Source organism: Eulemur rufifrons, chromosome 7 (genome assembly GCF_041146395.1).
Source record: "Eulemur rufifrons isolate Redbay chromosome 7, OSU_ERuf_1, whole genome shotgun sequence".
In the NCBI taxonomy this organism is placed as follows: Eukaryota; Metazoa; Chordata; class Mammalia; order Primates; family Lemuridae; genus Eulemur; species Eulemur rufifrons.
This window is the reverse complement of record NC_090989.1, coordinates 124,572,415-124,587,907: the sequence shown is the minus strand read 5'-3', so window position 1 is coordinate 124,587,907 and position 15,493 is coordinate 124,572,415. Positions and strand designations below refer to the sequence as shown.

The 15,493-nt window shown below is 39.6% G+C and overlaps 1 protein-coding gene across 1 annotated transcript in view; it reads left to right on the top strand.

The window, feature by feature from the left end:
* The window catches only part of LOC138385797 (collagen alpha-6(VI) chain), a 95,452-nt gene that overhangs the window by 12,229 nt on the left and 67,730 nt on the right, over positions 1–15,493 (top strand). The window contains exons 7-11 of the mRNA XM_069472017.1: positions 799–1,368; positions 8,420–8,763; positions 8,844–8,922; positions 12,699–12,853; positions 15,033–15,125. Coding sequence (XP_069328118.1) covers positions 799–1,368; positions 8,420–8,763; positions 8,844–8,922; positions 12,699–12,853; positions 15,033–15,125 — 1,241 coding nt within the window. The remainder of the gene's footprint in view (positions 1–798; positions 1,369–8,419; positions 8,764–8,843; positions 8,923–12,698; positions 12,854–15,032; positions 15,126–15,493) is intronic.

The window sequence follows — 15,493 nt, the reverse complement described above, 5'->3', positions numbered from 1 at the left end:
AATTTCTTTCTATTTTTAGTAGAGATGGGGTCTCGCTCTTGCTCAGGCTGGTCTCGAACTCCTGAGCTCAAACGATCCGCCCACCTTGGCCTCCCAGAGTGCTAGGATTACAGGCGTGAGCCACCGCGCCCGGCCTGTTTGCTGTGTTAATACAAGCAAAGCATCTCTATATGGCATTGTTTGTTCAAAAATATTTTTCTCAAGTATGTATTTTTGCCTATATACACCAGAAAAGGGAGCTGATAAAAAGGAAAACCAAATAGATACAGACCAGAAGGCACACTTTTAAAACCTCTCCTTAATTTGCTCTAATAAACCAGAAAAATATTTATTGACTCAAATGCCCAGAGAGGCCGAGTCAATAATACAAACCATCTGTTTCTTTGTTTGAAACTCTTAAGTAGGTACGTGTTTTGTTTTCTCTTGCGGTGCTACTACTATTACTGGGCTTTCTGGAAGGGTGAAGGCTAGATTGCAGGGGAGAACAAGTTTTCTGCAGCACCCTCCTTTCTGATATTTTAGCATATCAGAAAATAAAATGGCACAGGGCCAAATGGACAAGCCAAGAGAAGCATACAAGGATGTATGAGTGGTTTTGCCTAGTGCCTACTTTATGAACTTATTGTGTGTTTTTATTTCCTCTCTGATTAATGTGACCACAGGGTAGCACAATAAACCACTTCTAGAAACATTAATATCATTTTCGTATAGCTACAAACACTTAATTTACTCTTGGTGGATTAAAGGAAGAATAACAATCTGTGGGCGGGGGGGTTGTTCTCTTTCTTCTTCCTGTAGATTGTGAAATTGATAAAGTGGATCTTGTTTTCCTCATGGATGGTTCAAATAGCATTCATCCAAGTGACTTCAAGAAGATGAAGGCGTTTTTAGCATCTGTCGTTCAAGACTTTGATGTCAGCCTCAACAGAGTGCGTATAGGAGCAGCCCAGTTCAGCCATACCTATCAGCCGGAGTTTCCACTGGGCACTTTCACAGGCGAAAAGGAGATATCATTTCAGATTGAAAACATCCAGCAGATCTTTGGATACACACACATCGGCGCTGCACTCCAGCAGGTGGGGCATTACTTCCAGCCAGACATGGGCAGCAGGATAAACACAGGTACCCCACAGGTGTTGCTGGTCCTTACAGATGGCCAGTCCCAAGACGAGGTGGCACAGGCTGCCGAAGCCCTGAGGCACAAAGGCATTGACATCTACTCTGTGGGCATCGGGGATGTGGACGACCAGCAGCTCATTCAGATCACGGGGACTGCAGACAAAAAACTGACAGTTGATAACTTTGATGAACTGAAAAAGATCAAAAAAAGGATCGTTCGCCACATCTGTACCTCGGGGGGTGAGAGCAGTAAGTATTTAATGAGTTTTTCATATTTATTCCCTCCCTGACATTTTCCTCAAGCTCCATTTACACCCCCTGGGGCTGGTGGGAGAATTTAGATTTGTGCCCCTGGATTTCAAATTGAACTTTTCACAGTTATCAAGTGTTTTTTGTGACCTGTGGATGGAGAAACAGGGTGTTTGAGATCCTGTGCCTTTTTTTCCTCCCTGTCTCCTGGGGGAACGTGCCCCCTTTGTGAATGGGAATGCCTCGACTTCAGAAGGTGGGAGAAAAAGGCCACTGTTTATAGTCTGGCTGGTTTAGAGGTTGAAGAACGCGTCTCAGAGAAAAAAACTACTTGCTGGATTTTGGTTGCCTGGCAGTAGGGCCTGCAGGGCTGCCAAGTGCGGTGGTACAGGCAGGCAGGGAGCATCCCCAGAGGTTTGTATCCTTATTGTGAAAACTTATCACAGAGGTTAGTAAATATCTTCTTTACAATTAGCACATTTTACTTCTGTCTGTTGGAAAAAATGTCAAAGTGTCTTAAAGAAGGGGAACATTTTTCTATTACGAAGGTACCTTATGGGTTGTATGATTCTGTGTAACTACCCATGGTAAACATTAACCCCAGGTTTCCACCGAAAGAAAGGAAAGCTACAAGGTCATTAAAAGGCAGCTCTGGAGGCAGATGACCTGACCACACATCCCTTCTCTGTGACCATTTTTTCTTGGACAAGTTACTTAACTTCTCTAAGTTAATTTTCTCACCTACAAAATGTGAAAAAATAGCAGCACCTAGTGCAAAAGATCATTTTGAGGATCAAATGAGCAATGCATGTTTAAACTTTACTTTGAATAAGCATGGCACCTGGGGTATAATTGTAAAGTCAATTCAATTTTGTCTGTACCACACACCCTTTACATTTATTATGGGGGCTAGCTCTTTCCTGGCCCCTAGTTACTTTCAGGAAATAAATGAACCTCCTCTTGGTGATTAGTATGTTCATCCCAGTGTAACCGTGAAAACTGCAAACCTCATTCGAGGCTATGCCGCTTTTCCAGCCTGCTGCAGGCTGCTCACCTGCCATGAGAGAAGAGACCACACATAGTTAGTGTTTTACCTGTTGCCTCCTCCCTTCTACTTCTACCCCTCTTCCCATCCCTGCCCCCCTCTTGCTAACCATGCTTTCTGGCCTCTTCAGAATTGACTTTGAAAGGGAGAAGAGCTAAAGGGGTACAGGAAAGTTTTTATTTGATGGTCCTTGTCAGGAACTGGTTTTCTCTGATGATAGCATGTGTCTACAGCTGGGTCCATTCATGGGTCCTTGAAAGATTTTCCCTTCTGCTCTCCATCATCTCTGCCCCCTACCAAAGCACATTCATCAGGCGAGCTCCCAACCATGGTTCTTTTGAGGCGGGTAGGTATGTCTCAATTCTGGATGGTCCATTCTACCTTCCTCAGCCTCTGAGCATCTGTTGATACCTCCAGCTTTGTTCAGCTGAAGTCTCTCTGCCCGCTCCAGGTAGGCTTCTTGGATAGGAGATCAGAGAAGCCCACAACAGCTCTTTCTTACATTTGGCCACATCAGCTCCGTGAGAAACAATAACCTATCAATGCCCTCCAATGTGGACATCTCTCCTTTGCAGGGAGAGCAACATGCTATCCTGTGTATCATTCTTTAGATTAGATTCCAGGATTAAGTTAGCTCTTAAAGCTCCTCTCTTGACTTCAAGAGGAAATTACTGTGTGTGCGTGCGTGCCTGTGTGTGCGTGTGTGTGCATGCGCACGTGTGCAGTGGGAGAACTCATAGCACATCAGCAGCTCTCGCCAAACATGCTCTTCCAAACTCTAATCTCGAACCTTTTATAAGACTTAATGTGTAGGTTAAAGGTTAAGATTTAAGGAGGACAGTTGGCTGTATAAATCCTGCTTCATGGTTTCCCCATACTTTGGAATGTGTCTGATTACCTCAGCCAGACCTTCCACATTAGTTTCCTATTTCACATGAAATACCCATTTCCAATTATTAGACAGAAGATTTTCTTGGAACTGTCTAGTTTCTATTTGGGTGCATAAAAGAAAACAATGTGGAAAGTCAAAAACAGGAGTATGAACTCCAAGTAGTCAGTGAGTTATCTTTAAAGGAAACAGTCATGAATGCAAAAAAATAAAATAAATACTCTTTATTAAAGTAAACTTGAGGCTATTACCCCAGCAAGCAAGAATGTGAGGCCTTTGTAGCCAGGCTGTGAGCTGAGGACTGAAGGGGCTGGAATGAGCCCTGATAAAGCTTCAAAGGCATGTGCAAATGTATTAGGGCATGCCAGTTCTTCTCAAACTATAAATCCCCAAATCAAGGAAATCAGACAGTAGCTGGGTGTGGCTCAAAACAAGTTGGACGTAGAGCCTGAGCATTTGCTCTGCTTCTTACTAAAATATCCACAACTTCAGAGAAGTCGCTACCCTTTCTGAGTGTTACTTAGTTTTCTTGTTCATAGAGCTCAGTCCTCTCTAAGAGCTCCTCTAATTGTACACTATGATTTGATACATGTGAAAGGAAGGTCAGCTGCATGGAGACGAGAAGGAGGTGACCAAGAATCATTGTGTTTGAGCATCTACAAAGGGTCAAGCCTGGTGCTCTATGCACGTTAAATGCATTATCTCATTTAATTCTCCCAATATGCTATGTGGTTTATATTTTTCATTTTGATATGTGGAAACTGGTGCTCAATGGCACATTGGTGGAGTGGTCTAGTTCATACAGGAAGTAACAGACTAAGCACATTTTGAGACCTAGGTTTGTTTGACTCTAACCCCCCCCATCACCACCATTTGTTTTGGTTAAATTGTTTTCTTGATATAGTTGTTTCTCTAGGTTATCTGATGTTGACATGAACTAGTGTCTAAGTGTTGGCCGTCACCAGTTAATACGTGGAGCTTATTAAGAGTTCATGGGTTTATCTCTTGGAAATTGTTTTCTCAAGCTGCTGCTCCCTAAAGAAACCACTTGCTGCTAAGCTGTCATTTCCAATGACACAAGCTAGTAGCAGAGCTAGGAACCCGCATGACCTGTCATCACTGACTACCCAGGAAGTGGTAAAATAAGGTGGCTCAGCAAATGGATTGCAGAGAAACCTGGATCGAATGCCAAGTGTGAGATCCATAGTAGCAGCTGTGAGACCTTTGGCAAACTTCTCTAAGTCACAGCTTCCTCATCTGCAAAATGATATTATAAGAGTTTCTACTTATCCTATGTTTCATAAGGACAAGCGAGATAATGGGAAATGCATGGTAAATGTTGAGTATTAATTAGTATCACAGCATGTTACTAAGGGTACCTTGAAGTGCTCTTATAAATGAAAATTCATGGAGTGATGGGGTTAGTGCACAGAAGAACAGTTTACCAAGAGTTCCTTGGTTTAGAGTTTTAACTATTTCAGTAGTATTTTAGAGCTATATTCAAATGTACTGTCTCAACATATACCAAATTTTCTTAAGTAACTGAACTCCAGGAAAGTCTATTTTCTTAGCATTATCCATGCTTATTTTCTGATTTTTCTTTGAGCCTGGCTACTCTGTCCACCTAGAGGAGACTTTGGGCAATTTTCAGGATGTGAAAGTCCTGCCATGGAGCCATGATTAGGTAGCAAAAGAATAAGTACCTCTGGTCTTTTGCATCACTCATCATGGGTAGATGAACCAAAAGTGAGATTAAGTGAAAGGCTGGTCTGATTAGGATGAGATAAGAGACAACCTCAGGGTTTGATTTAAGAAATGGGCAAACTATAAGGAAAAAAATAGATGGGCATTTCCAACTTTTCTTGATAAGGAGCTGTTTATGTTCCTGACTTGACTGGGTTCTCCAAAAAGACAGAGCTTGAAGCAAAGTTTATGTGCTTACCTTATTGGGAGTGCAATCCCTGAGAAGCAAGAGTAAGCGCCAAAGGAGTGATACAGGAAAGGAGGGGAAGCAAATATCAGGTGGGATGTCACCAAGCTGGCCACAGCTGCTTAACAAAGCATAATGGGTATGCTGTTCATGCAGAATGTCACCAAAGAGGCCCTGGAGAACCACGGCATGGACCAGTCCAGCAGAGGGAATGGGAAGAGGCTTTATCTGCCTATTGCTTCCCCTCTACTGCCTATCATTAGTGAGAGCTTATCCCATGGAGAGTTAACTTTCCCATACTACCGGGTTGTATTATCCAGCCCCTTTGAAAAACTGTTGGGGAAACCAGAAATGGGACCCACAGTGTGCTGCGTCTGGTGCTGGAAGTGGTGAAGGAGCCAGTGCCTTCATGAGTTCACGTGGGTTGCACATGGCACCAGAGCCACCGTGTCCCTTCTGCAGTGAGCACGATGGAGGCTGCATCAAAGCCTAGCCATCACCTCCACAGTGTTAGGAGACCAAATGATGGCGGCAGCTGGGGTTCTCCAGGGGACAAGTGTCTGAGTCTTAGGCAGGGGGAGGAAGCAAATCTGAGTAACACATAAACTGGGTCTCTTACAGACCCTACTGTATTTTCTAGATCATGTTTTTTCTTTTTTCATCTAAAATACCCATTCTTTTCAAAGTCCCCAAGCAAATTTCTCTCCTATTCCAGCTAATAACTACCAATAACATCATTTTCCCTTTAAAGGATTTTCTCAAGAATCTGTCTTACTTTATGATATGCCCCAACCTCTTAACAGCAATACTAAGAATCTGCCATCATCATAGATTCCAATTGTTTTACAAATCAGATAATTAGAATCAGCTTTGGGGCCTGGCAGGGAACCCTGAGACTGCAACTGTCTAGTCAATTCACTCTCTTCTGTTCTTTCGTATTTTTATTTTGAAATATATAATCCCTTAGTTTTATAGACAAGAAAATTAATGCCCAGAGAGGTTAAAGATTTGCCAAAAGTTGTTTAGCAGTGACAGAGTGGTGACCAGCACATGACTAACACTAAACTTCTTGTCTTCCCACCCAAAGGCCTGCCCCTAAGGCTTCCGCATTGCTGTTTGGGACCAGTCAAGGGCTCAGGCTGCTACTTTTACTGCTTTTATTGCCCTCTGTGGCCAGCCCTGTGGTTACCTTCTTCATTCTCCTTGTTTTTATTGCCCCTTTCCTACTCTCACTTATGTCATCATAGTGTCTTTGCTATTTCTTTGCAAGTTCAATGTTAGCCTTCTCCCTAGCTCACTTATAGAACTCTCCCGGCCCCAGTTAATTCAAATCACCAATGGCAGATTCACTTTAAAGTGCAGCCTCTGTCATGGAACACTGCACTTCCAGAACTTTGAAGGGCCACTGACTTAAGGGAAATTGTCTCAGTAGAGTTCTTAAGGCCATTACCTGGCCTTCTAATTGTACTCAAACATACAGTTGCTAACGCTGAACTCCACCAAATTCAATTGCTTTGATCACATTGTTATGGAATCCTTTGTCAATTTGAATTAAACACAAGGAACTTGTTTACCTGAGTAAGTGTGTACTTTCAGCAATCTGGACAAAAAAGTTATGATACTCCATACTCGGTATCTGTAGAAAACTGTTCCCAGGGTCACTTGAGATCATTTTGGCATTTCTGCTAGTTTGTTTTCTCACATGAGCCTGTTTTCCTTCAAGGCAGTAACATATCTTGGTTGCTAACTGGTTCTGTCTTCAGAGGTTAAAACTATGTTCCTCTAAGAGTGAAACTTTCAGTCTCAAGACAGATATGAGAACATTAAGATTTGAGAGGAATTTTGCAAAGGACATCTTCTGATGCTTCCTCTAAGTTTCTCTTCATCTCAGTTTCTGAATATCTAAGAGGAGATTTTCCACTAAAGTAAAATACAGTAATATAAGAAAACCAACCTTTTAGATTTTTTGGTGGCACACTGATTTACCTTGAATCTCATGGGGAAAATTGATTATCAAATAAGGCTTTTATTTTCCTTCATCCAACTCTTCAAGCCTCATCTAGCCCTTGTTTTAAGAATTGGAATTGACATTTTGGTTTCAAAGACTTACAGATATACAACTAACCAGTGTGTCTGGGTAGTGGTTAGGCAGGTATTTGTCCATACAACAAATATCTTAAAAATCTGCTGATCTAAACAGCAAATTTAAAAAAAACACTCCTTCTTTTATCAAGCAAGCTGTATGTATTGAGTTTGCTGAAAAAGATTGAAGTTTTTAGCCAAGTTAAAAGTTCTTGAAAGAAGAGTGTATATGTCATATAACTTTATCCTTCTCTGACTATTTGCCTGTAGGAAGCTCAGCTTAAAATATTAAGCCTCCTCTAGTTTCTGCAATGCTTACGTTTCCCTGGAGTTAATAAGGACAACAGCAAAACACTTTAAATACAATACCTCTTTAGGTGTTTCTAGAACCCCAAATGGCAGTGTCCTTGGCTTCCTGAATGGCTGAGCTCCTGAAGACAGCACTGTCTTTGACATGGTTGAATATGAATAATTTGGTTCCTAGTTTCTTCATTTGCAGGACTTAAATCAAGCAAGAGCTCAAAGGATCTCTTGGGTTTTTAAGTTTTGTTTTTACTTTTCCTTTTCTGAGTGGATGTTAGAAGACAAAAAGAGGAATCAAAGGCTCTATTTGGAAAGACAAATCATCAAAAGCATTCCTTAGACAAGTCCTTTGTGATTTTTTTTTTCTAAATGACTTTCTCTATTCAAATGTTCTTACATTTCCCTTATAATTATTATAATTTAATATGTGTTGAGTGACCTCAATTGATAAGTAGCATGATATGAATTTCTTATTTTAGACTATTAACATTTCCACAATGTACTTTAGAGATATTTAAATGCCTGTGCATGGCTTTTTCAATGGCAACAATAAAATCTTTCAGAGCTTTAATTGTTATAGAATCATTCAGATTTTATACCAGCTGGAAAAAAATGTACATTTACACTTTTACAGATTATAAAAGAGTGATTCTGAGCCTCTTCCATTACTCATGCCCTTCCTTGTTTTCCAACTTTATAAGTGAAATAGAAATAAGAATTCCAAGTCCCTTGATTCACACATGACATCCAAGTCAAATAAAGGCGTTGATTTAATAAGACATGCTTTTCCCTTGAATCCTAGATTGCTTTGTGGATGTTGTGGTGGGATTTGATGTCTCAACTCAGAAAAAAGGGCAGACTTTGCTGGAAGGCCAGTCTTGGATGGAAACCTACCTTCAAGAAATCTTACGTGCCATCAGCTCCCTCAACGGGGTGAGCTGTGAGGTGGGCACAGAGACTCAGGTCAGTGTGGCTTTTCAAGTGACAAATGCCATGGAAAAGTATTCTCCCAAGTTTGAGATCTACAGTGAAAACATACTGAACAGCTTGAAAGGTGTAACAGTTAAAGGACCATCTCTTCTCAATGCAAACCTCTTGAGTTCTCTATGGGATACATTCCAGAATAAATCAGCTACCCGAGGAAAGGTAATGTGATATTTTATTTGTTGGTCTATGGTTCCAATGAACTCCTCTTACTCATTTTTCTTTTTTGAATACTTTCTTAGGTGGTCCTTTTATTTTCAGATGGATTGGATGATGACATTGAAAAACTTGAACAAAAATCTGATGAACTTAGAAAGAAAGGTAGTTACTGAGCATGGGGGAGGAGTGGGAAGGGAATACTTATTAATTTTATGATCTCAGAACTCAATTCTGGCTCTTAAATTTCCAGGCACTCAAATAACCCTGAAGTTTCTTTCTCTCTACTCTGCTCTCAGCAAAGCAAATGAGCTCAGAACATTTTGGCATCTTCTTTTTCCCTCATTCTCTGTGTGTATGAAACAGTGCTGAATACAAAGTCCTATCTTTTGTCTTATGTTACTATATTTCTTCCTCCTAACCTTTCCTGGAGAATGTTCCTTTCTCCCTTGCCCCACATTGTATAATATTGCTACTTCTTTAGTGTCAGCAGAACAGTATATTTCTTCTTGACCAAGGAATGGAAGAATTTTAACATGTTCTTTTAACACTCTTAAAGTTTTAGAAGTTGCAAGCATTGTTGGACAAGCTACTCATGTTTGGGGCTTTTTTTTTTTTTTTTTTTTTTTTTTTTTTTTGTTTTGGTTTGTTTTTTGTTTTGAGGCTTTCTAATCAGTTCCTTCCTTCAGACCACAGATGGACCAACCATAGTGTTTTTGAATTTTTAACGCTCTGGCACCAGGCTTTTGGAACCAAAGGCCAATCTGATTTATTGTCAGTTCTTATTAAAATATGGATCAGTGAAAGCAAAAATATACACATGTGTTCTGGCTTGCCTAAGAATAGAAATCCTCTCCTGTAAGTGGGTGCTATTGCTGCCCCACCCAGATCCCCTCTGCTGGCAGGCTCGCCCATCCCTCCAGCTGCTGTGTTGGCTACTTAACAACTCACAGCTTACTCCTTCTCTGAAGGGTTGCCCTTGGCCAGTGGGAGCCCCCTCACCTGGAAGGTCACTCCCTACCCCAGTGCTGTGGTGCAGTTTATGCTCCAGAACTTCGTGGGATCACGCTAAGGCTAGGCTCCAGCTGAAACACTGTCTTTCTCAGCAGTTTCCCCTGCCCTGTCCTGTTTCCCTCGCCCCTTTTCTTCTGAGCATGCTTCCTCAGCAGTTTGCATGTCTCCAAATCCCTATCTCAGGCTCTGTTTCTAGGGAGCCTGACCCAAGACATCTACCTCTCAGGTTAGCTAAGGGAGGCTGACTGGACACTGTCTTTTCTGTTTGGTTCTCTCTCCTTAAACAAATTGCAAAGTTCTCTGAATTTATAGCAGGAAAGTAAGGGTTTTTATTTTATCGTCTATTTACTAAAGCTGCCTTGTTTTTATTCTATCGAGTTTTGGCCTTTGTTCATGAACTGTAATAGAGGTTTTAATCAGGACTGAGAACACTACCGTAGAGTGCTTAGTTTGGGTGGGTGGATTTTTGTTTGTTTGTTTATTTCAGCTTTTCTTTTGTGAGGAAAAGATGTATCTCTTGCAGACAACATTACAGTTTCTTCCAGGAAGTGCTTTGGAATACCCAGAAGTCTAAGACCAACCCTCTTTCTTCCAACTCCCACTGAAAAACTAATAAATGAGTTTGAACTTCAGAAGCTAGATTTTTTAATAACATCCTCAGAAATTTAGAATCTTTGAATGGAAGAGATAAAGAAATCATGTCCATAATGTTCTTTGAACTGTCAAATGGCTCTCATTATGGACATGAAGTACCTCTGGCCTCGGCTTCCCGTAATTAAATATACGTGATTTCAGTTGATGCTGGGCCCTATGATCTATTGTTCATATTGGCCTGGAAGAGCCTCCTTAATTTGAGGCCTATGTAGATACCACGCAGAATCTCTGGCCCTATCCCACACCTACCTCTATACTTGTAAACTGTGATATCATCACTGAACAAGAGGAGACAAGGAGAAAAGAATCCTCGATGGTGGCTTTATAACTTGTCCATGTGGATTGGAGTTTGAATTAGTTTATTAATTTTGTATAGTAGAATATAATACCCTAGAATCTACTCAGTGATTCTTTATTCCCCTAATTTCTAAAATCTTTTCTTTCTTAATTCATTTTTAGAAATTGCATACATTTTATTTAAGACCATATGACTCATTTATTGGCTGAGTCTAAAAGGTAGAGTACTTTGGAGTACCCCGATCCTGAGAAAAGCAATAATACGTAATAGCTATATGCATATTTCCTGCAAGTCAACAATCTCATGATTCTCATGACGCTTAAATTTTTGTATGTCCTGGAACTTATTTAAAAAATCAGATGTGAGATTTTTTTCCCTTATAAATAGACCCATTGGCTTGCCTTCACCTGATGACTAAATTCCAATTGATGTATAGAACATTGCCTGTCCCAGTTCACCCTACAACCTCTTCCCCCCCACCCTCCTCATTTCCATTCTAGAAAAATGACCAACTGTACTGGTTTGCTTGGGACAAGACAGGGACTTTCAGCCCTAGAACTAGGAAAGTCCTAGGCAAACCAGGACGAATAGGTCACCCTATTCTTTGGTGGTTCTTTCTTTATTCCACTGCAGCCAACAATTCTGTTTGCCTCTCCTAAAACTTAAGCCTCTCCAATATGTCATTGAAAGTTTATTCCTTTTCTTCTTCTCTCATCTGTACCTCACTTCATTCAAAAATCACGTCATATAAACTTATTTGAGAAGGTGTTCTTGATACTTAGCCAATCTTTGAACTTTTCTTTACTCTGGCCCATTGGCATCCAAATAGCATCCAAAGAATTCTTTACCCATCCTTAATAAAATAAAAAAACTTAGGCCAATGGAGTCAGATTTGCATCAAGCTAAATTTGTTCAATTTTAGGACTGCTCGTTATTCCCTGGTTATATCCTTAATACATTTTTGTTGTTAAACTATCTTTTGTAGGCTTCAGAATTGAGCTGTCTATATGAAAACCTAAAAATACTGCTTGAGCCAGTCATTTAACCTCTCCAAGCCTCAATTTGCTTGTCTGTAAAATAGAGCTATAATCATATGTACCTATACTGTTGTAATTGTATCTTACGAATAAGGTAATGCACGTAAAGCACCTAACCAGCTTCCAGGCATGCAGTTAGTTACCTGTTAGCAAACGCTAGCACTATTGCTGCTGCGGTTACTTCCTCCACCACGATGATTGCCAGGTTTATTGCCATGGTCATTTAGTGTTTTTACTTAGCAAAATAAGTCATTGGCAACCCTGTGTTAGTCCGTAATAGTATTTTTTGAAATAATATTATCCATGTAATCCCAACGTCTAAGAGCCATAACTCTGGATGATTGTGTGTCATTTGTTCCTAATTACCTGACAATAGGGCTATCACTGTCTTTTATTATTTATAGTTCTAACTGGATTATCGATTTCTTATCAGGTCATTTAGAGCTGTGCTCGTCAAATTTTAATGTGCGTATAAACCAGTTGGGGATTGTGTTAAAATGCAGATTCTGATTCAGTAAGTATGGGAGGGGCCTGAGATTCTGCCTTTCTCATAAGCCCCCAGGTGAGGCCAATGCTGCTGCTCCAAGGATCCCCCACTGAGTGGCAAAAATGTAGAATATTTACTTGATACGTGAATGCCTCTGTATTTTAGTGTGCTCTTAGCTAACTTTTAACTCACTATCTCACTTCAAATCATCAGAGAACTAGAGGTCTTGTTACAATTTCCCCTGTTCCCAATTTAATTAGTTTTGAAAAATATAATTCCTTTCATGTTCATATTATAGTTTCATCACTTGTCAGATTTGCATCACATAGTTGGGGAAAGTAGACAATAAAATGAGCGTTTTTCTTGCAACTGAGAATGACAATTTAAGTATATTTGCAAAAAGATTAACTAAATCCACCTCATCTGGAGACTTGTGCACTGTGTTGACCAGGCCTGAATGCCCTCATAACTGTTGCTCTGGACGGACCTGTCGATTCCAGTGACGCGGGTGATCTTCTCTACATTGAATTTGGGAAAGGATTTGAGTACAGGACACAGCTCACTATTGGCATGAGGGATCTTGGGAGCCGGCTCTCAAAGCAGCTGGTAAGTTATTCGGAAAAGGCTGGTGAGCTTAAATTTTCAATTACTTTGTACGGAGGCTTAATATTTATACTTATGAATTTGAACTGATGATGTTTATTTGGGAGAGAAGAAAGGCTTTTCTGAATTAGTGAATGGCCTGAATAAGAGGGTGTTTGGAGGCAATGTGGTATGTCAAAGCATGTTTAACTTATATGTTTGTCAAAAAAGAAAAGGAAGAGGAAGGAAGAAGGGAAAAAGAAGAAAAAATATTTAAATAGCACCTACAATTCTGCCCAAATTATAGTCAATGAACATAAGTGCCAAAGAGAATCTGAGATGTGAGCATGAATCGGCTGTTCCTCAGCCAGCCAGTTTACACATCCCTTGCGGATCCTGAGCATAACAGCTTACCCCACTGAGTATAATTCTAGTGTTTAAGACATGTTTTCCCTGCAACATGGCCTATAAATGAGAGCAAATTACATTTGGAGTTCAACTAGAAAGAACAATCTGCTCTAATGCTGGAGGAAAAACTAGTGACAATAACCCTCATATGTTGTACTTTATCAGCAGTTGAAAGATTTTTAAGGGTTGTTATGATTCCGGGATTTTCACCTTATGTTCTATGTTTGGAACCTAATGCTTATAGAAGATGTATCTCCATCATGTTTATTTCAGAAACATACAAGAATTCAAACTTGAGTGGCAAAGTGTTACCAAGCTACTTTAACGAATGGCTAATGATTTATAATTTGCTCATAATTCGTAAAATCTTTAATCACCATATGAGAACACTTTCCAGGAAAGGGCTAGTTCCTGCTATTTTTCCACCTGGCAAATTTATATGTAAATATTTAAAGAGTTTTCTTCAGTGTAGTCATCATGTAAAAATAATTAGTTAATATAAAATTTTTTCGGAATTCCGTCTTACATAGGAAGATAGTGTTTATTTTACAAAATGTATTTTTTCTGCCTACTACTGTTTGAAATCAGTATTGGTAATTCATAGAGGGAGAAAGTTATTCTTCAGAACAAACCTGTCAGTTTTTAGATAACACATAAATGGAACTCTATATAAGAAACATAATTAAGTTGACAAATAGATCAATTTTAATGTCAACAGTAATAGATTTGGTGCTGTAGGATTTTGGTGATCCTAAGAAAATTGATATTATCTCATATGAAATAATAGAATCATTTTGTTATTGTTTGGTTTCACATGTCTCCAGTGTTATTATTTTCTCAAAAATTTTCAGGAAAAGAGAGAGTATTTTATAATGTCAAAAGAATATTATAATAGGAAATAATCAAAGGGAGAAAATCGCTAAATTTTCTTACAACCAAATGTTGTGAAATTTTTCATTTTTTGTTGCACTAGAAAATTAATGGGAAATTTCACAATACAAAGATTGATTCTACCCCACTAAAGTGAAACATAACATTTACTGCAAATAGAAGTTTTCTAAAAATAACTCTGGTGGGTTAATTGGAAAAATGTAATGCAATATGTCAGCTATTCAGGGGATGACTAAGTCAGTCCAGGTTGAAATTCACTCACATTTTGAAAAATATAATATGGGGTTTTTTGGCCAGAGTATAAAGTGGAATATTCTCCCCATGCCCCCATCCTCTACAGCAAGTGCTTCCAAAATGTGTAACATGTAATTGGTGTCTTTGAAATCTTATCAAAAGTGTTCTGGAAGAGTTTAACATTGGACTCAGTCCCAAGCAGTGTTACACTGGGCACTGTCTAAATCCTCTAGCATACCAAGATTTCACAAAATGGGGAAAGGAGAAAACAGCACATGTTCATTTTATTTGAACAAAGCTTTTGGGGTAGAGCTGTAGAGGGTAATCAACAATACCATGGTCGATGTCAGGGTGGGGTGGGACAGAAACAGGCAACCACACTAATAAATTAGTATGTAGTGAGTTGGCCATGGCTACACTGATACCATTTTGAGAACACAAAACATTTTTGAGTTGAGTTGGAATTTCTCAAATGGTGGAGAATGCAGATCACAGAAGGAAAGATGAGAAGCAAAAGAATATTTCATGCATTCCCTCTAGAGCATTTATTTTAATGGTGATCAGGCTTCCGAGACTGTGGTGTAAGAGTCTGGATCACACGGTTGAGCTTGTACACATGATTTGGGAAGCAATGCCGCCAAATGTAATGTATTTCCCACCCTCTCCCAAGGTCAATATTGCTGAAAGGACATGCTGCTGTTTGTTCTGCAAGTGCATTGGAGGAGATGGCTCAATGGGAGATTCTGGACCACCAGGGAAAAAGGTGATTTTAGTTCAGGTTTATGGTTCACTTTACTTGAATTGTAGTATGTCTTTCAGACATGGGTTTAGGTAGAGATAGGGGTGATTTTAACTTCCAGATAGAGTCACTAAGGTAAACGGTTTATTACACTCCTTTTTTTATATGTTAAAGTAGATAGTCATGGATTTTCCTTGGTATTTTAAATTGGAGGGTTTTTTAAAAAGTTTTAATAGAAGTGTCAGGAACAATCATTGTCAAGATCATTGATTATCCATTGTTCTGGCAGTGATGACAATGATACAGAAAAATCAGCTGTGATGGCTCATGTTGAATAATGAGAACCTCCTTAATACCAATAGCCCATCTTGGCATTCATTTTTAATGATAGC